The sequence below is a fragment of the Sceloporus undulatus genome, chromosome 6 (assembly GCF_019175285.1).
Source record: "Sceloporus undulatus isolate JIND9_A2432 ecotype Alabama chromosome 6, SceUnd_v1.1, whole genome shotgun sequence".
NCBI classification, from domain to species: domain Eukaryota; kingdom Metazoa; phylum Chordata; class Lepidosauria; order Squamata; family Phrynosomatidae; genus Sceloporus; species Sceloporus undulatus.
Genome location: NC_056527.1, coordinates 31,794,331 through 31,814,652, shown reverse-complemented (window position 1 = coordinate 31,814,652; position 20,322 = coordinate 31,794,331). Strand labels below are relative to the sequence as shown.

Genomic DNA, 20,322 nt, shown 5'->3' with positions numbered 1-20,322 from the left:
TCTGAATAAAAATCCAGTATGTAAGCAATTAGTTTTGCATGTGTAATTTCCATTTAAGAATCCAGATTTTGTCATGTTGGCAGCTTTTGGAGGCGGATGGGCAGGCAGGGACTGCATCTCTTTTGTCTCTTGTTTTAATGATTCGTTACCCAATTTAATGTAGAGAGACCTTGTAGCACCTTTGAGATTAAGTTTATCACACAGGTTTTTCTGAAAGTAAAAAGGAGTGGCTTTTGTCTACATTCTGTTTGGGTTAACACCACTTTAACAACGACATCGTGTGAAAATCAACCTGCTTTTGCATTTGTTTGTTTTTTTCAAATCTAAACTCCAGTTTCTTGCACAGGATTTCTCGTGTGATAAACTCCAAACTGAAAGAAAGAAATGGGCGGCATGAGCTTTCATAGATTTCAGTCTACTTCCTCAGATGTATTTGGTGGAGTGGAAGCCAGGAACAGACATGCTGTATATATGGCATTGGTATGTGGGGATGTATTTGAATTGACATTCTCATATACAAATGGCATGTATAGGTCTGTGCTTTGCTTCCATTCCACCAAATGCACCTGAAGAAATAGACTGATTTCTACATGCTACCAACTTCTTTCTTTCAGTGAAAGGTGCTACAAGATCTCTCTATATACTGATTCTACAGACTAACACGGCTATATCTTTGAATTCTACCCAACTTAATGTCTTATTTACCTACTATCCATAAAACATGCAGGGGTAGTTGTGTTGGCCATTTATAAATTCAAACAAAAATCCACCAAACAGTGATACCTTTATTGGCCAACCTAAATGCAGTGGCTTCTTCATCAGGCAAGATGCTGTTACATACCAAACAAGAAAAAAATTGGAGATGTTAGTAAGATGCCTGCATTTTGTTGTTTCTGTCCTTAGTTAGGATGGTATGGGGAGGGTATTTTTAACAGACTGGCCCCTCCTCTTATGGTCATGGGCAATTAGACAAAGTCCAGGAAATTTAAAGTCCATTTGCCTATTAATCTTTGCTTAAATTAAATGCAAATGGACTTGAAATTTCCTGGACTTTGCCCAATTGCCCCATGGCAGAAGGAGAAGCCTCCCCATACCATCCTAACTAAGGACAGAAACAACAAAATGCAGGCATCTTACTAACATCTCCAATTTCCCCCGTTTGTTATGTAACATCTTGCCTGATGAAGAAGCCAGTGGAGCTTTGAAAGCTTGCAACAAGTATGTTGTGGATTTCGGTTGGCCTATAAAGGGATCACTGTTTGGTGGATTTTTGTTTTTATTTACCTACTGTAAACCTCATGGAGAGTCAGGTTGATGTAGTGGTTTGAGGGCTGGACCGTGGTCCAAAACATACTGCAGAAATCATAAAGAGTTGGAAGGTCCAAACAACAACAACCCTTTCCCCACATTTCTTTTGAACGCCCTCCATTTTGTGGTGCCTTGTCCTCCTCCTTTGAAGTTTATTTATTTTTAAATATTTAATATATATATATATATATATATATAACAAATAAACATTATAAATGTTTATTTATAAATGCTGATGTTTATTTATAAATATTTATAATTAATACAAATTAATAAATGATTAATAACAAATGATCAATAAATAAACAAGCCAACAGAAAATGGATAAATTACAAATATTTATTTATAAATATTTATAAATCTATTTATAATTTTTGAGGTTTATTTATTTATTTATAAATATTTATAATCAATATAAATTGATAAACAATATACTACAAATAAATAAATACATGTAAATATTTATTTATATCTATAAATGCATTTATAAATTTTGAGGTTTATTTATTTATAAATATTTATAAGCAATATAAAATAATAAATAGACAATGTTTATAAATATACCTATTTCCAAATTTTGGGGTTTACTTATTTATAAATATTTATAAGCAATATAAAATAATAAATAAATATTTATAAATTTATTTATTTTAAAATTCTGAGGTTTATTTATATTTATAATTAATATAAATTAATTAAAAATTAACATATATATATTTAATAAGTTTATTTATTCATGTATTTCGAAGTTTATTTATTTATTTCCTCCCCCAGTGTCTCAGACCCTGTAATTGGGTATAAATACTATAAATAAATACTATAAATAAACAAATAAATACAGTAAAATGGTAAACATGTAAACTCCCTCCCAATTAGGCCATAACAAACCTAAAAGGGGGGGGGGAGAACAACCGAGCCTTGTGCTCCTTTCCATTATAAACCCCCCCTCAGGAAAGGCGAGGCCTAGTCGCCCACAGAGAGTCAGCCTTCCTTCCCTCCTTCTTCCATGGCCTCCTCCCTCAACGCTGCCTTGGAGACAGCCATCGCCTTGGTCTCCATCAGGAGGAGGAGGAGGAGGAGGGAAGGCGGGAAAGAGGGCGAGGAGGAATTGGGGATGGATGGTTATTATTATGTCAGCGGAGGAGGAGCGAGGGCCAGAGCAGCAGCAGCAGCAGCAACACAGCAGCATCCAGAGCAGCCATAGCCATAGCCATGCCGGCCTGTGGCCAGGGCAGCCTGAGTGGCCGCAGCAGCGGAGCCGCCCTGGCCTCCCTCCTCCTGACAGGTGGGTCCCTGTCCTCCTCTGTCCCTCAGGGACCGGCCCCAGTCAGAGGGAGACCCCTCGCCGCCCAGATCATGGGGGGGGGGGGGGCTCTATCTCCAGTAATGAAGAATGGGAGGGAACTAGGGACAGGGAGGGAAGCAAGAATGATGGTGGTGGTGATGATGATGATGATGATGATAGTGAAAAATGGGATGGTGGTGGTCTGTGAGGGAAGGAAGAATGATGACAATAATAATAATGATATTCATATTAAAAAAATGGGATGATGGCAGAAGGGAGGGAGTCACTGGTCTGTGAGGGAAGCAAGAAGGGTGATGGTAATGGTGATAATAATAATAATAATGCTGAAAAGTGGGATGGTGGGAGGGAGGGAAAGGAGCAGCTGGTCTGTGGGTGGAGCAAGAATGATAATAATAATAATAATGAGGATTGTAATAATAATAATAATAATAATAATAATGAAAAATGGGAGGGAGGGAGGGAGTCTCTGCTCTGAATAATAATAATAATAGCAATGAAAATGGGATGGTGGTGGCTGGTCTGTGAGGGAAACAAGGATGATAATACAGTAATGATGATGATGATGTTAATGATAATAGTAATTATATTAACAACAACATAGTAATGAAAAATGGGATGCTGGTGGTGGGAGGGAGGGAGGGAAGGAAGGAAGGAAGTGGCTGGTTTGTGAGGGAAGCAATAATAATAATAATAATGATAGTAATCGTAATAGTAACCTTAATGACAACAATAGACACTGAGAAATGGGATGGTGGTAGTAGGAGGGAAGGGAGCAGATGGTCTGTGAGGGAAGCAAGAATGATAATAATGATAGTAATAATAGCAATAATAATCGTAACAACAGTAACAATGAAAATTAGGGTAGAGGGGAGGGAGCGGCTGGTCTTTAAGGGAAGCAATAATAATAATTTCACAGATTCTATATGCTATGTATATAGATTTAGTATAGAGGAATGCATCTTTGACTCAGTACAGTGGAAGAAAGAAAAGTAACATTACTGGCATCCATCTGCTGTATTTCAGGTATGATCTAAAGATGCTGAAGCTGAGAATTAAGGAGAATGCATTTGCATGTTGCAAATGAAACTATTTCCCCCCCCTCCCTCCAATAACAGTATTAAGTTGTGTGTCTTCAGTCACTCTTCCAAAAATAGTGAATTTAAAATGTTTACAATAAAAATTTAAAAACAATTACAAGTCCCACATTATACAACACAACATAAACCATAATCCTCTGTTGAAATTCAGCATTGCTCATATGTCAGTCTACAGCCCAGCATTTCCCCCTCCCCATCCATGCTTATATTGGTACAAGTTGGGGAATATGGCCAGACTGAAGAGTGGCTCTCCTTACCAAAAAAGGAGAACACATCTAAACTCATCTCTTTGATAACTGGAGCATAGGAAATAGTCTTCAGAACAATGAAGTTAAATAACACACAGAGCAATTCCAGAGTGTAGTATACAGTATAAGGAAATGAATTTTCCCAGTGGATGCAGAAACTGGAAACCCACTGAATTATCCCAGGTACAGGAGGATGGAAATCTGTTCTTTGCCTTATCCCAAAGATGAAGAAGATTTGCAGCTTCCTGTATTGCTTTGAGTATATTTATTGTCAGGTAGACAGCTTGCCTTCAAAATGGTGGGGAGAATGTTAAAAATATGCAAGGACTCAAATCAAAAGGGGGTGAGTACGAAATGAGGTTATATATCTTAGGCCCCATACAGACAGGTCAAAATAAAGCTGCTTCGGGTCACTTTGGAAGTATGCTGTTTAAATGATACTTGTGTCTTAAGAGTCCGCAGACCATGCTAAAGCCATGGTCCAGTCCTAAAGACTGGAGTGCAGCTTTGGTGCAGCTTCTGGCCTCTTAGGAAGCATGCATCATTCAAACAGCATACCTCCAAAGTGACTTGAAGCAGCTTTATTTTGGCCTGTCTGTATGGGGCCTTAGTGACTGAATGTTCCTTCAGGTTGTAGCATGATGGGTTGGAAACCATATGGTGATGTTTACCAGGATCACTGGTGGTGGAGGGGCCGAGTCTTTCAATTTGCTTATCTCTTTTAGTGATCTGGGTCCAGCCAAGACTGATATTTCTAGAGCAGGGATGGGAATTATGTTACCCTCCAGATGTTGTCACATTGCAGCTCCCAATGTTTCTCACTATTGGCTCTGCTGATGAGGGCTGCTGGGAACTGTTTAAATATTTGAAAGGATGTCATATTGAAGATGGAGCAAGCCTGTTTAGGGCAATTCAAGTTTCCTAAGGCTTCAGCCTTTATTAAGGAAAGAAAAATATTTGAATATCATAAATATCAAAGTCTAGCCTGTTAGGGTCTAGCTTTAAATCAGCAGAGTACCAGAAAACGTGTCCCTGTCTAACTTGTTTCTCAATGAACTGAGACTGACTCAAAAACTACGTAAGTAGCTTGAAGTTCAAACAAAAGTTTACTAAAGGCTTTAATCTACAGTATATATACATAAAGGCTATATCCTAATCTAGCTAGTGAATAGTTTGGGTAAAAAAAATCTATCCAAATAAAATTGAGAGAGGAGGAAGATGGAAAACCAACAGTTCAATTGAAAATCTTGGAGAGAGAATGTCTGTTAGTCCCAAAAGAGGAGTGACCTAAATCACAAGGTTAGTTTGAATGAGAGAGAGAGAGAGAGAGAGAGAGAGAGAGAGAGAGAGGAGAGTTTGCATTCAGGAAATCCCTGTCTATCGAAGGAGGGGGAAAGAGATGCAAAAATCTTCCAACAGTTTTCTGCTTCTCCAGAGACTAGGACTTGAAGCAATGGGTTCAAACTACAGGAAAAGAGATTTCCACTTTAATAGTTCCAATTTCCTTCCCGAGTTTCCTCTGATCTGAAAAGATGTTTGGAGAGAGGTTGGGATAGCAAACTTAGGGCCAGAACAGATGGACTAGAAACCTCTCCCAGCCTGATGACCGCTGTGAACATGCGGTGCAGCCTCGAGAAACCTCCTCGCTTGACACCAAATACGAGTGGAAAAGGTTCACTCTTTCTGGGGCCTGTTTTGGGCCACCTTAGGCGGCTTCAGGGTACTCCGGGGGCATGCATCATGTAAACTCGATGCCTCTGGAGTGGCTGGAAGCTGCCCCCATCTTCCCCTTGGTTTTGGGCCTTAATAGTAGAATAATGTCCGGGAGGGGGAGGTTCAACAATATGTTTTTAATAGTTAAAGGTCTTCTAGCCATGAATTAGAAATTAAATCAAAAGTGGGACTGCTTCTTATCAGTGTGAACATAACATATACTGAACATCAAAAGCATTTGCATTAAAATAAAAATACCCACAATTTATAGGCATTAAAATCCAAAGTGACTGAGGATATTGTTTAATTTTGTGGGCTTCTTGCTTAACATCAAATCATATTGCAACACTACACTCCAAATGGAAAACCTGCCTTCCTAAAGATAAGAGTAAATGCTCTTTGGAACAGAATGATTAGGAATTTTTGAAATACAAATATAATTTGGTAGTCTTAAGAATTTAAATATGACTAATTTTAATATATGTAGAAAACAAGTTTTGAAAAGCACTCTTGTTAATGTCATGTATAAACTTTGTGAGGCATGTTATGTAGAAAGTACATTCTATAGGCACTTTAGTAAGTGAAATCTGAACTCAAAGCAGTTGGAAAGAACAAATCACCAGAACAGCTAACATAGCAATAGAACTGCTACAATCCACAGAGACAGAGTCAAGATTAGTTTTAAGTAAAATCTGGCCACAAATTCAGAGAAGAAAGCAGTGGTCCACAGACTGGTAGCGATCAATGTATAGTCCTATCCTTAAAAAAGGAGATGAAAAAGACTGCAGCAAGTAGAGAACAATCACACTAATTTCCCACGCAAGCAAAATCATGCTCAAAATTCTGCAGCAAAGACTCCTACTGTATATGAAGTGTGAAATCACTGAGGTGCAATCTGGATTCAGGAAAAGAAGAGGCACTAGGATCATATTGCAAACATATGTTGGATAGTGGCACACACAAGGGAGTTCCAGAAGAAAATCTGCATCTGCTTTGTTGACTGCAGCAAGGTCTTTGACTGCATAGATCATGAAAAACTATGGTCTGCACTTAGAAGAATGGGAGTGCCACAACATCTGATTGCCCTGATGCGTAGCTTGTAATTAGTACAAGAGGCTACCGTCAGAATAGAATATGAAGAAACAGAATGGTTCCTAATCAAAAAAGGGATCAGGCAAGGCTGCATATTATCACTCTATTCAGTTTATATGCAGAAAACATCTTATGCAATGCAGACATGGACTCAGAGGCAGGCGGAGTGAAGAGAGAGGGAAGGAACATTAACATCTAAGATATGCATATAACACAGTGCTACTAGCAGAAACAAAGACCTGGAGTAATTACTGAAGAAGGTCAAGGAGGAAAGTGCCAATGTTGGATTAATGCTGAACAACAACAACAACAACAATAATAATACTGTTGGAAGCCTGTGCCGGAAGAAGCCTTGGCGTGCCAGGAAAAAATAATGGGGCATGCGCCACACCCCGCACCGGGTGCACTAGCCCCATTACATCTAATGGGGCTCGAGCAGGCGTGTTTTTCCCTTACGTGGGGGAGTCTGGAACGGATCCCTCACGTAAGGGAAGGGCACACTAATAATAATAATAACAACCATGGAAGATGTAGAAGAATTCATCGTAGACAATGAGAAAATTGAAATAGTCAAAGAGTTCCCACATCTTGGTTCAAATATTGGTCAGAATAGAGACTGCAGCCAAGAAACCAGAAGACTAGGACTGGGAAGGATTGCTATGAAAGATCTGGACAAGATCACAAAATATAAAAACATAACTCTGAACACTAAAGTAAGGTTCATCCAAGCCATTGTATTCCCCATCGCCTTGTATGGATGCGAGACCAAGACTGTAAAAAAAGCCAATAGGAAGAAAATCAAGTAATTGGAGATGCGGTGCTGAAGAAGAGTACTGAGAATACCATGGATAGCCAAGAAGACAAATAAATGGGTTCTAATACAGATCAAGCTTGAACTCTCCCTGAAACCATGATGACTAAACTGAAGCTGTTGTACTTTAGCCAGATCATGAAGAAAAAATGAATACAGCAATTAGAAAAGGCAGTGATGCTAGGAAAGATGGAAGGTAGCAGACTGCATGCTAAGTGGATAGACTCAGGGAGGATATGGGCCTGAGCAAAGAGGCTGAGGACAGGGAGTCTTGGAGATATGTAATCCACAGGGTCACCATGAGTCAAAGTCAATTTGAAGGCAGTTAACAACAACAACAATAATAAGATTATCAGATATATTTGTTTCTCTTCTCTTTCATTAAGCTACAATGTTTGCTGTCCTGCTTCAGTACAGTTTGTATCTTTGAAAGAATCTGTGGTTAATATGGATGCATACAAATGCACAATTGTCCATACACAAAACCACCCCAAATCCATTTCTTTCTGATCAGTAAGCATGACAAAATTTAAAGCAAGTTTCCAACAATCATCCTCTTTCAACAAAATGTTTAAGCTTGAAACTACTTGTTATAGTTCATTTAACTGTGCTTGAAACACTCAAAATATTTTCAGACATTTTCAGACACACTTCCTGTGTTCGTTCCCTTCTCTATTGCCTTTTGCATCTTATTTAAATAATTAGTTCACATCCAAATGGGGAAACTAGATTAAGTAATGAGAAAATATTTGATTTAATGCTTGAAAGAAGTATAGATGGAGCATGTGAGCAATCCAGAAAATCCGAGTTAATTGAACACGTACCCTGCAACTGTCCCAATTTGGCAGGGAAGCTCCCGATTAATCCTCTGTCATCCCACTTTTTCAGCTGCTTTTAAAATGACCCAGTTACTCTCTCCCCTTCACACTTCCCTCATTTGTCTTCAGCTTCTTTCAGTTGCTGCAGACTGAGTTCACAACCTTGTTGTTCCCTGTAAACTCGGCAAGGCAACCTGCTGCAGCGTCTCCTAGCTTTTGTGTTCTTCCTCAGTAATACCTTTTTCCACCTTGACCACAGTCCGAGGTTACTTTCTCACACATGTCTTGGTTTTCACCTGTAAGATGTTGGAAGGTATGGTTAAGTGCCCTGCATTTTGTCTGTTCACTCCTTTTGCCACTGGGTTTTGCATCTTTTCAATACTTAGTTCACATCTGAACTGGAAAACTGGATTGAGTAGTCAGAAAATATTAGACTTAGTGCTGGAGAGATAGACCATGTGGCGGTAATTCCCAGTCCAGAAAATCATAGTTATTTGGACCAAGGTGGTTATATCTGAACCAAGCCAACAGATCACTGCCCCCCCCCCCCGCTTGACAAAACCTTGCAGAAATATTAAAAGAAAAAAATTGTAAATTACAAATACAGTATATAGAACTAAAATACTGGCAACTGAATCCTTGTTCTACAACATGTTCTTATCTCCATACCAAGTTTTTAATTAAACTCCTGCCTCAGTGGACTTCTCTTGTTTAGAAATTCTGTCCTTGTTCTTCCTATAACATTTTCAACCAGGGGGGAAATGACAAAAATTGATGATAACACTCCTGACATGTAGATATCTGTGAGTTTGATGATTAAATATCGTAATTTTGGAGTATTAGTAAATGTGTACTGTAGTCAATGCCATTCTTTCTTTTGCTTGTTCTTCTGATTGGTGGCCTTTTTCCTCCATGAGGGATTGTTGGCATAGTATTAATTCATTCATACTGCATCTGTTTTATCTTGGAAAGCTTTTTTGTTGTGTTCTGCTGATGGCATAAATGGAACAGTTAAATGGAAGACTAAGCAAGTCATCAGTTATGTTAGCGGCAGCATAAAGGCTGCTGAGAAGACTGGTGAGTTTAGGATATAAATGTTTGGGAATAATCAACCTCCTTTTGCAGCACTATACCCAATGTATTGGATTTGTTCTTGTTATTTTAACAGTAACATCACAAGGAAAAAAAGTGACAGTTATATAATATTCTTACTAAGATTATCCTCGTCCTAATTTTTTGTTTGGTACTAAATTTTGCGTTATCCTTTGTGGATTACTTTGCTCACAATATGTGTAAACCATTGTGATTCCTTGTTACTGGTGTCTATTTAAACTCATTAGCAATCTGTCGAGTGCAATGATAACTTGTTTATAATGATAAACATTGTTTTTGTTGCTCAGCTGTAGAAAGTGGCATAATTTATTTTTTAAATGTTATAATCATTTTGGGGAAAGAAGTAGCAAAATGTTTTGATGCAAAATAATGTTGGGTTGTTTTGTTTTTCCTTCTTTTTACTTATTTACATTTCATCTGTCTTGCTCATATTCAATAAGGCTGCAAACCAAGATAAAATAGTAAAGGCGGAAGGGGGGGGGGAATAGAGGAAGACAATTAACATAAAAGAATCACTCAGGACAGTTACAGATTGCAGGAAGAGAGTACAATCGTTCTAAATATTGAGTATAGTTTCTTACAAGGCTCATAACAGAAGAAAGTATTTACTGAGGAAGGTAGATATTACTTTATGGTTGCCCTGTGGGGAATACCCCAAGGGGAGTTCAAGAATGGATATGTTGGTTGTATTTATTATAGGATATGTTGTTCTTTGGATCAATCTTTGACTACTCTTTTTTGGATGAATGAGCACTTAATTTTTTTACATACCCCACTACCATATGATACGATGAGAGGAGTATGTATATTTTAACATGGTCTGATAAACCTGCATATTGACCATGTCAGTTTGGCTGGGACTATATGACCAAACATTTGAGGTTTCACCATCTCTGAATGAGAGAAGAGAAGGGTTACCATAGTAGGAAACAAGAAATGGCTGGCTTCATTCCACTTATGGCATTCCAGAGTTCTTTACCTGTAGGAGTAGGGTGGCCACTTACATATCACCAAAGAAGATATCAAAGAAGAATGAGAGATCTCAAGGGAAACCTTTCCTCTGGTTCTGCATCCTGATGGTTTTGATTTCCTTGGTCAAGCCTATCCACATACAGCGTAGTCTTCCTCTTTTCCTACTGCTTATCACTTTACCAAATACTGTCATTTTTTCTGATGAATCACATCTCAAGATATGGCCAAAGTGTGACTTGCTCAGTTTGGTCATTTTGGCTTCTAGAGAGAGTTCAGCCAACGTTTAGTCTAGGACCCATTTATTGATAACTGTATTTGCAGAACTCTCTTTCATCATCATATTTCAAATGAACTGTCCTCAGACTGCTTTTCAGATAGGGGGACTGTCTTCTGTCAAAGAGGCCATATGGCCTCCTTAAACTTGACAACTGATAAAGATCACAAGCCTAAGAACTGTAGTGGAGCAGCATTTATGTGTGCTTATGTGGTAGCAGTACTGTCCTTATATACAAGGAAACACTGGAGCTGGAGTGAGACCTGGACTAATCAATGAAATGTTGTTGGATAATTCCTGCTACCTGCTATCTGTGCACAAATGCATGCGAGATATGCACATTCAATTGACCAGCATGTTTGGAGGCTGAAATGTCTCCTAATGTGCTCAAATCTTGATCATACATATGAAGTAGTTTTTAATGTAATCACTTGGCATGATCACAAGAAAGCTCTACTGGCTTGTTAGATGACAATTTTTGCATTTTGAAATTAAATTAGCTTTGATGAGGATGTCAGGGTAGCCTGCGGTGTCCTAAATTTTCAGCATGGCCCAGATAATAAGAAATATGCTTTCCTATCAGTGCCACACTGTGGAAATGGCAAGTAAATCTGTGTTGTTTTGACTAATATGGAAAATTGCATAAGGCCCCACAATTCCACTTAAAAGTGTGACTATTGTGTGCAATGAATAATGTATTTTTCTAAATTTAGACATCACATATTTCTATCTTGAGCCCAATCAGTATATGCATTGACACAGTGAACGGATAATTGAAGAAATTCAGTTGCATATTTCTTAAGACACAAGAAACAGAAAATGCACATTATTTCCCAGCTATGAAAGATTCATTGAAAGCGATAACCTAATTGTACTAATACTTCTTAATGATAATTATCACTTGACAGCAGCTTTTGTTAGTGAACTTTTAGAAGTTAACAGATACTTTGCTTGTCCTTATCTTCCTTTAAGACAAGGATGGTATTACTTAAGAATATATGAAGACCCTCTAATATCTCAGCATTTTAAAAAAGCTTTCAGACTATTGCTCCTGGACTACAGGTCACAGACTAACACTTCTTACAATCAGTTCTGGCCATACAGTGTTTTTGGAATTGTGACCCAAAAAAGAATGTTAAAGATTAAAGCACACTCAGTCTTGATGCAGACTCAGGTTGTACTATGTACATTAAAGATTGCTGTGACATGGATAAAGTGCCTGCTTTCAAAACCAGTATCTCATATCACATTAGTAAAGGGATTTATACAGAATAATATATAGATAGCTGGTTTGACGCCCCACTGAGCTGTGAAACCCACTGGATGACCAAATCACATACTCTCAGCCTCAGAGGATGGCAATAGCAAAACCCCTCTGAAGATACATGACAAGGAAACTTTGTGATAAGGTCTCCTTAAGGTCACCATAAGTCAGAAATGACTTGAAGGCACACAACAACAACAACAACAACAACAACAACAACAGCAACATTATTTCTTTACCTGAACGGAGGCGTTCTGAAAATGGATCCTATGTCTTGCTCTCTGATCAGGTATAGAAAAATATTAATTTTTAATTTTTATTTATTTAGAGAATTTATACCCCGCTCTTCAGCCACAAAGGCTCTCAAAGCAGCTTAGAATTATTATTTTTAATTAGATGTTTCCCTGTCCTCAGGCTTACAATCTAAAAAGACACAATGCAAAAGGAGAAGGGAATGTTGAGGAAGGGGATCGGGTCCAGCAGTTCTTCTCTCCCTCTGTGGCCTGGATGAAGGCAGATGGACTGGAGGGAGGGCTCTGCTTCTTAATCTAAAAATTAATTTAAATATTAAAATTAATCTGTTCCAACCAGGGGTAGGGGAATGTGTTACCCCTCCCCAGTGTCACTGGACTGGAAGCACTGGCTATGTTGGCTACTTCTGATTAAAATTGTATTCCAGCAATATCTGGAGCATCATACAGTTCCCCACTCTCTTTTCTAAACCATGCTAAACCATAGCAGAAGAATAGATATGCCCTGTACAGTCAGCCCTCCATATCCATGGATTTTTTATCCATAGATTCAAGCATCCATGGCTTGAAAATATTTTTAAAATGTATGAATTCCAAAAAGCAAACCATAATATTGTCACTTGATGTAAGGGACACAATTTGACACAATTGTATTTAATGGGACTTAAGTATCCCTTGATTTTGGTATGATGGGTGGTCCTGGAACTAAACTCCAATGGATACCAAGGGTCCACTGTACAAGAGATTATCCCACTCAACTATTAAGGTGCACTCTTGTGTATCAATAATGTTAGCATCCAGAGGCAAGCAGGGAAGACAGTGAGCTGCACATCTCCACTTGATATGCCCATCTTTTAAGTCATTTCTTGGGAGGGGACATGTGCTCCAGTATCCCACTGTTTCAAAACAGATAAATGCTGCTGTCAGATTTGACATCCACAGGGATTAATGCCCACAGAACTCCACTGTGTGCTGGTTTGCCAATCCAGCCAAGAGAAGCCCTTGCTTTGATAGTCACAAAAATTTCACCCTTACTTGCAATTACATCTTGCTTCTGTAACACTGAGAGAAAATATTCCCTTATAGATGGAAGAATTGCAAAATCAGGGAATTTCAGAAACCAAGAAATGTATTTATTGCCACAGATTATAGTAATTTAAATGTTCTTTCATCCAGAAAAAAGTCTCCTTTTGTCATGCTTTTCTGTGTTATTAAATTTTAACAAATTAAGGCTGCATTTCTAAGCATATGTGACTTGGAAGTAAATCCTACTGAAATTATTAGGATTTGCCCCTGAGTAAGCATTGTTACGACAGTCTGTAAGGTGATACGAACCATATCTTCTTTTTATCAAAATATGTAAACTCCCATTCAGCCTCTCATAGAGTGGCATATTTAATTAATGCAATCCAAACTGATAAAGCACTATCATTGCTTCTTCTATCATTGTTAATAAGATAGTACTTTATTCTATTTTATAGTACTTGCCATATATACACAGATAAGCTTTTAGCATATATAAAAAGAAGAAATCACTTGTGTGTGTCTGTGTGTGTATATACATACACTATTTATACTCATGTATAAGTCTAGAAATTTTAGTCCAAAAATTAACCCAAAAAACCTGAGTCAACTTATCCACAAGTTAATGTAAGCACTGTAATTTAACTCTTATTAAAAGGGAACCATCCCTTGGTGAGAGGCAAAAGTGTAATCTGTCCTGAAAGCACTGGACACCCCCCCCCCACTTTCTCATTTATCCAGCTTTCAGTGGGAGTATAAACGGTTATGCCTGCTGGAATTTTGTTAAGTTCTTTGGCATCACTTTCCTTTCCTTCATCTTATAGATCCTTTGTCACATGCTCCTAAATTTCACCTTCGGCTTATACATGGGTCATATAAAAACCCATCATTTTAGCCCTCAATTTAGTGACCTCAATTTATACAAAAGGCCGACTTATAGTTGAGTATATATGGTATGTGCTTAAAGTCACCTTTTGGACTTGATATGCGAAATATTGTTTTCTGGTTTCCTTTTCACATTGCTTTAAATGAGTCTGACTTGTTTCATTTTATGCCTCTTCTCTCTACTGCCTTTCAGTTTACACAATCCTTTCAAAGGTGCAGTCTGATAGGAATGTGTACCCTTCTGCTGGCGTTCTGTTCGTTCATGTTTTGGAGAGGGAGTATTTTAAAGGGGAATTTCCTCCTTATCCAAAGCCTGGTAAGAAATACTTAAAGTTTGAAAAATATATGAACAACATATATAATCCAGATTGATTTTGCAGTGTAAATAGGCATGGAAGAATTCTTGTGCTCGTGTAGCAGAGTGATATGCATGGTAATCCTGTATATATTTACCCCAGAGTAAATCCCACTGAATTCCTTTGCATGCTTACTTCTATTAAATCCATTGGACATACCCTAGCCGGGATATAATTCTAACTGAAGAATAAATCCTAATTTATTCTTTAATACAGCAACGGTGTTTTTTTAGTTCAAATGTCCTTTCTCTTTCTCCACTTTATGTGCATTATGTCTAAATGCAGAAGTGACTCTGCAATGGTAAAACTTTGATGTTGTGTGCTATCAAATAATTTCCATATTATGGTAACCTTTAGGTGAATCTATCATGAAATTTTCTTGGCAAGATTTTTCAGAGGCTGAGAAAGTAGTACTTGCCTAAGGTCACACAATTGGTGACTTTAGGTACCCAGTAGGTACTTAGGCATGAGCTTTGGTAGATATAAATATACTTCTTCAAATGCAGTACTGAGGTCTTTCAGATCTTTGCCCACCCTTTGAAAATTTAGGCCATGGGACATGATTTGCATCTTTTTGTATTCTGTTACACTCTATCCCACAACTGTATAAATATGCTTTATAACTGAGACCTGAACTACTCTACATCTGAAAAAGTGGGTGTATATTCATGAAAGTTCATGCTAAAATAAAAACCAGCTAGTCTTAAAGGTGTTGCTACATTTCTTCCCCCCCTCCTCCTTTTTATGCTGATAGACACTAATACGGTTACTTCTTTGAAAACTAGGAATAAATGATACCAAATCCAGTAAGTTTTACTTCTGAATAAATGGCACAGACTTGTGCATTACTCCTCACTGGAATTTGTGGAGAAGTTTGCAGTATTAAGTTTCAGGACTCTTTTACTGATGGCTGTTGTTCATTAAGGAGACTTGGTAATCACATCATGCTGTTGACTGAAATTATCCAGAAAGCATGCTTTTACTTACTGTGCATAAATTCAGAATTATGGTCATAATACGTTACTGATGAATTGATACATTGCAGTTTGATTTTTTCATTGGCACTGCATCAAGATTAGGGATGGAAGGAATATTCAAAAATATTTTAAAATGGTTGAAAAGCACGTTTCTCATGAAACTGTGATTAGAAAAAACCTGGATTGTCAAAAATCTTCAGATTTATTCTGTGCAAAATTCCCTCTTTGGGTGGAGGGGGGGATGCAGCATTTTTAATACAGCAAGCAGCATTTTCAGAACAGGTGTTTTCTACATAGAAAATGCTGCTTTCTATGCAAAAATACTACATGCAAATTTTTCCTGTTGGGAAGAACATTGCAAAAATTATTTGCTGCTTTCTTAAATAACAAAATTAGTGAATAAGTATATCTCTAATCAAGATAATGTTCTTTTGATGTGGTGAAACTGTATTTTATATTGGATGTCCTGTTTATATAGGTGAGGTAAACAATGATCCTATAACATTTAACACAAACCTAATGGGTTACCCTGATAGACCTGGTTGGCTACGATACATTCAAAGAACACCATATAGTGACGGAGTTCTGTATGGATCACCGACTGTAGAAAATGTGGGCAAACCAACCATCATTGAGGTAGGATCTCTTCAAAATATTTATTTGGAAACTGCAGCAGACTTCTTGATGCAAACATGACATTGTTGGTCACTTTGTGCTGTGTACCACCTACTGTATGATATACTTGAGAATAAGAAAAACACAACTGGTTGTTGAAAGAAATAAGTCAAACAACCATACACAACACTTTCATGTCTTTCTCCTGTCAGGTTTGTATATTTATGAATTAAACAGATACAGTCGGCCGGCCCTCCACATTTGCAACTTTGACTTTGTAGATTTGATTATTCACAGATTTGATTAATATGTTCTCTCTAGGATTATCTAGATTTTTCAGCTCAAGTCTGTGGTTAACATCTACGAGAAGTCGCATTGGAGGACTTAGAGAGGAACTAGAGAGAACATTTCTCTACACATTTGTAGGTCCTACAGCCAAACTATGTGGTCAACATCTGTCAGAGGACCTACAGATTCTTAGAGAGTTATTCTCTCAGGTAAAAAAATTGTGGGCTTTTTTGCAGTTTTCCCACTTTTCACAAAGGTCCTGCACCCCTAACCCAAGCAAATGTGGAGGGCCGACTCTACATATGAAATCTAATGCCACAATAAATCAGTTTATTTAAGAGGGCCTCACCAAGGGACATGCCAGGACTTTAGGACCTTAAAGGTAAAGGTTCCCCCTTGACATGACTGTCTAGTCATGACCGACTGTGGGGGGGGGGGGGGGGGTGCTCATCTCTATTACTAACTAAACCAAGGAAGCCAGTGTTGTCAAAGACAACTCTGTGATCATGTGGCCAGCATGACTGCACAGAATGCTGTTACCTTTCCACTGAAGTGATACCCATTTATCTACTTAAATTTGCATGCTTTCAAACTGCTAGGTTGGCAGAAGTTGGGACTAGTGATGGAAGTTCACTCTGTCACGTAGTGCTTGGGCCTCAAACTGCCAACCTTCCAACCTTATGATTGTCAGAATTGGCTTCTTATCCACTAAACCACTGCATCCCATCATTTCGGACCTTACAGTGACATAATCTCATTCCTTAATCTTATTCCTATTTGTCCAGATAAATTTGATTACAATTCCGATTATCCTCAGGGAACATAGCCACAGCTCTTTCCACCATATTTTAGACAGTTTACTCTGAGTTTGATTATTTAGTCCCATATAAATTAGTCTTGACAAATCTGTCACAATGATTTCTATAAAGCTAAAACATGATTAAATTTGAGTTGCATCAAGTTTTAGTCATTCTTACTGAAATGTATGAGACTTTAGTGGTTATACTCCAAGTAAGACTAGCTCTAGAACAAATCAGTTACATTTAATAAACACACATTTTAAAAGAAGTTGTAACAAAGAAAACAACGACTTTATGAAGCCTAAGCTTTCATAAGGAATAACCTACTTCTCAGATGTTTGAGGTGGGCAGTGAAGCAGTCATAGGCCTGGAACAGAAAAGCCTTTGTGGCGCCTTGTCATGTGTGAGGTCTGGCTGGTGTTTGTGCGTGCATCCTATTAAAAGCAATGACTAGCAGGTACATTCTTATGTGTGTCAGATCGAAAACAAAGATGGTGTACATTTAGAAGTCCCTTTCATTTACACCTTGTAGTGTGTCTTCAAGTTATTTTGGAGCTATGGCGACCCAAAAATGAACATATTGAAGGGTTTTCTTGGCAAGATTTGTTCTGAAGGGGTTTGTCTTTGCTTTTCTCTGGGAGTGAAAGAGTTTGCCCAATGTTAACCAAAGGGTTTCCATAGCTGAGTGAGGATTCAGACCCTGGTCTTCAGAGTCATAGTCCAACATTCAAGCCACTGCACCATGCTGGATCACTAATTTATTCTTGCAGTTCTTACAAGCAAGTATCTGAGACACTTGAAGTGGAATTTTGTGCATGTCTCCTCAGACATTGGTCCCATAGATTACAGTGGGGCTTTCTCCCAGTTAAGTGGATCTAGGATTTCAGGTTCATGCAGTTTCTATATATTGGAGACTGGAGGGGGGGATCAAAAGTTTCACAGAAATAAAAAATGGATTCCTAAAGACAAGCATAAACTTTCATTGAGGAACATGAGAGACACTGCAGACTGAGTCAGCTAGAAAAATCATCAGCAGCAGAACATGTTATAAACCATCCTGGGCATAAAATGCTCTTTGAAAACACTGAAATTCTGGACCATGCCAACAACTATCAGGTCAGAATGTACAGGGAAGCCATTGAAATCCACAAACACCTGGACAACTTCAACAGGAAAGAAGAAACCCTTAAAGTGAACAAAATTTGGCTATCAATCCTGAAAAACAGCAAAAGCAGGAGTCAGCTAATGCAAATGGAAAACCACCCAGGTTCAGGGGTTGTCCCAGCAGACAATGATCACTAATTAAGCATACACTAATCCTCTTTGCATATCCTTCCACCCTGAGGCCTTGCCATCAAAAATAGAACAATACATACTCCTCCCTATCCAGGATCACACAGTGTACATACCTATATACCCCACTCTCTTCCATGCCAGTCATATCTTTTAGACTGTAAACCTGAGGGCAGGGACTGTCTTTATACATAGATGTGAGAGCCTTTTCAGCTAAAAAGATTAGTGCAAATGGTGCTGCCATAGATGTTGCATGTTTGTCTGTCAGAGCTGTAGTTGTAAGACTATGAAACCTAAACACCTGAAATTTGCTATGGGTACTAAGCCATGTTTGGTCTTTGTTTGTGTCTGGGTAACATGTTTTTTCCAAATGTATTAATTAAGTTATTTTGATTTAAATGTGTCCGTGTGTTGAAGCTTGCAGTACTATCTTCATCCATAGGTGGCTGGTGATCCTAACCAGTGCACAGGTTTGCATTCAGTTTAGTCTGAATGTTCCCCTTTTCTGTGGGAAAGCCTCCTTTGAAGGCTCAGAGTTGGCAGACTCATCCTTCAGGCTTTACAGGGCTGTACCATAGCACAGAAACAGAGACTATAGCCAGGATATCAAAAGAAGATTAAGAATGGGGAGTGTGGCTATAAAAGAACTAGAAGAGATCCTAAAATGCAAAGATGTACAACGGAGCACAAAAGTTAGAATCATACAAGCATTTGTATTCTCTATTACCATGTATGGATGTGAGAGCTGGACAATTAAGAAAGAAGAGAGGAGGAAAATCAATTCATTCAAGATGTGGTGCTGGAGAAGAGTACCATGGACAGCCGAAAAGGCAAACAAATGGGTCCTACCGCAAAGCAAGCCAGAAATCTCCCTGGAAGCCAAAATGACAAAACTTACGCTGTCATATTTAGGACACATCATGAGAAGAGAAGACTCATTAGAAAAAAATGCTTGGAAAAGTGGCAGGAAGTAGATAGAGAGGAAGACCACATGCTAGGTAGATGGACTCTATTAAGGAGGACACGAGTATGAATTTGCAGGAACTAAGCAGATCAGTGGAGGGCAGGGAGTCTGGAGATGTCTCATCCACAGGGTCACCATGGGTTGAGATTGATTGGAAGGCAGTTAACAACAAAATAACAACAAACCATAGCAGAAAGTATATCTAGTATTGTTAATAGCTATGCCTTCACTCAGGCAAGGTGGACAGAACATGAAAGATGCTCAACCACCACTCTTGCTTTTCATCCTCTAAAGCTACTTCTTTTTAACAATTTCAAATAACTGGATGTAAGATTTAAGTGTATTTTTTCATGCTCACCTGATGATCTTTGTCAGAAACTCAGTAACAAGTTCTTTTTTTACTTTATTAGATCACTGCATACAACAGGCGTACCTTTGAGACTGCACGACACAATTTGGTTATTAATATAGTACCAGCAGAAGGTATGTTTACAGAACTTGCTCAGCGTTGTAGATTATACAACTGATAAATAATATCATAGATTTAGATTACTACAGCATAATTAAATTCAAAAAGCATGTTGTGATGGAAAAAGAGCATGTAGAGCTGTCTTGTTAATTTCCTTTCATTTGGCTGTTTGTAAGCCACTACTGTTTAAAAGGACTTGGTCTTCATAAAAATTATTTGGAAATGTTAGGATTTGTAACAGCAGCTTACATATAGAAAATGTGTCCTGCCTGTTACTATAAACTGTAGGAGTGCCAAACACTGGGTTATGAGCTCCAGGGTAAATTATATTATATTATATTATATTATATTATATTATATTATATTATATTATATTATATTATAT

General features: G+C 38.1%; 1 protein-coding gene across 4 annotated transcripts in view; it reads left to right on the top strand.

The window, feature by feature from the left end:
- Positions 1–20,322, top strand: part of SGCE (sarcoglycan epsilon) — a 45,060-nt gene that overhangs the window by 9,980 nt on the left and 14,758 nt on the right. The window contains exons 1-4 of one of the 4 annotated variants that reach the window (XM_042471805.1): positions 2,407–2,593; positions 14,369–14,491; positions 15,987–16,144; positions 19,879–19,951. In XM_042471805.1, the coding sequence (XP_042327739.1) occupies positions 2,521–2,593; positions 14,369–14,491; positions 15,987–16,144; positions 19,879–19,951 (427 nt within the window). In that variant the 5' untranslated portion in view covers positions 2,407–2,520. Of the gene's footprint in view, positions 1–2,406; positions 2,594–14,368; positions 14,492–15,986; positions 16,145–19,878; positions 19,952–20,322 lie in introns of those variants that run through there. The other 3 variants (XM_042471804.1, XM_042471806.1, XM_042471807.1) reach the window with 3 other exon arrangements.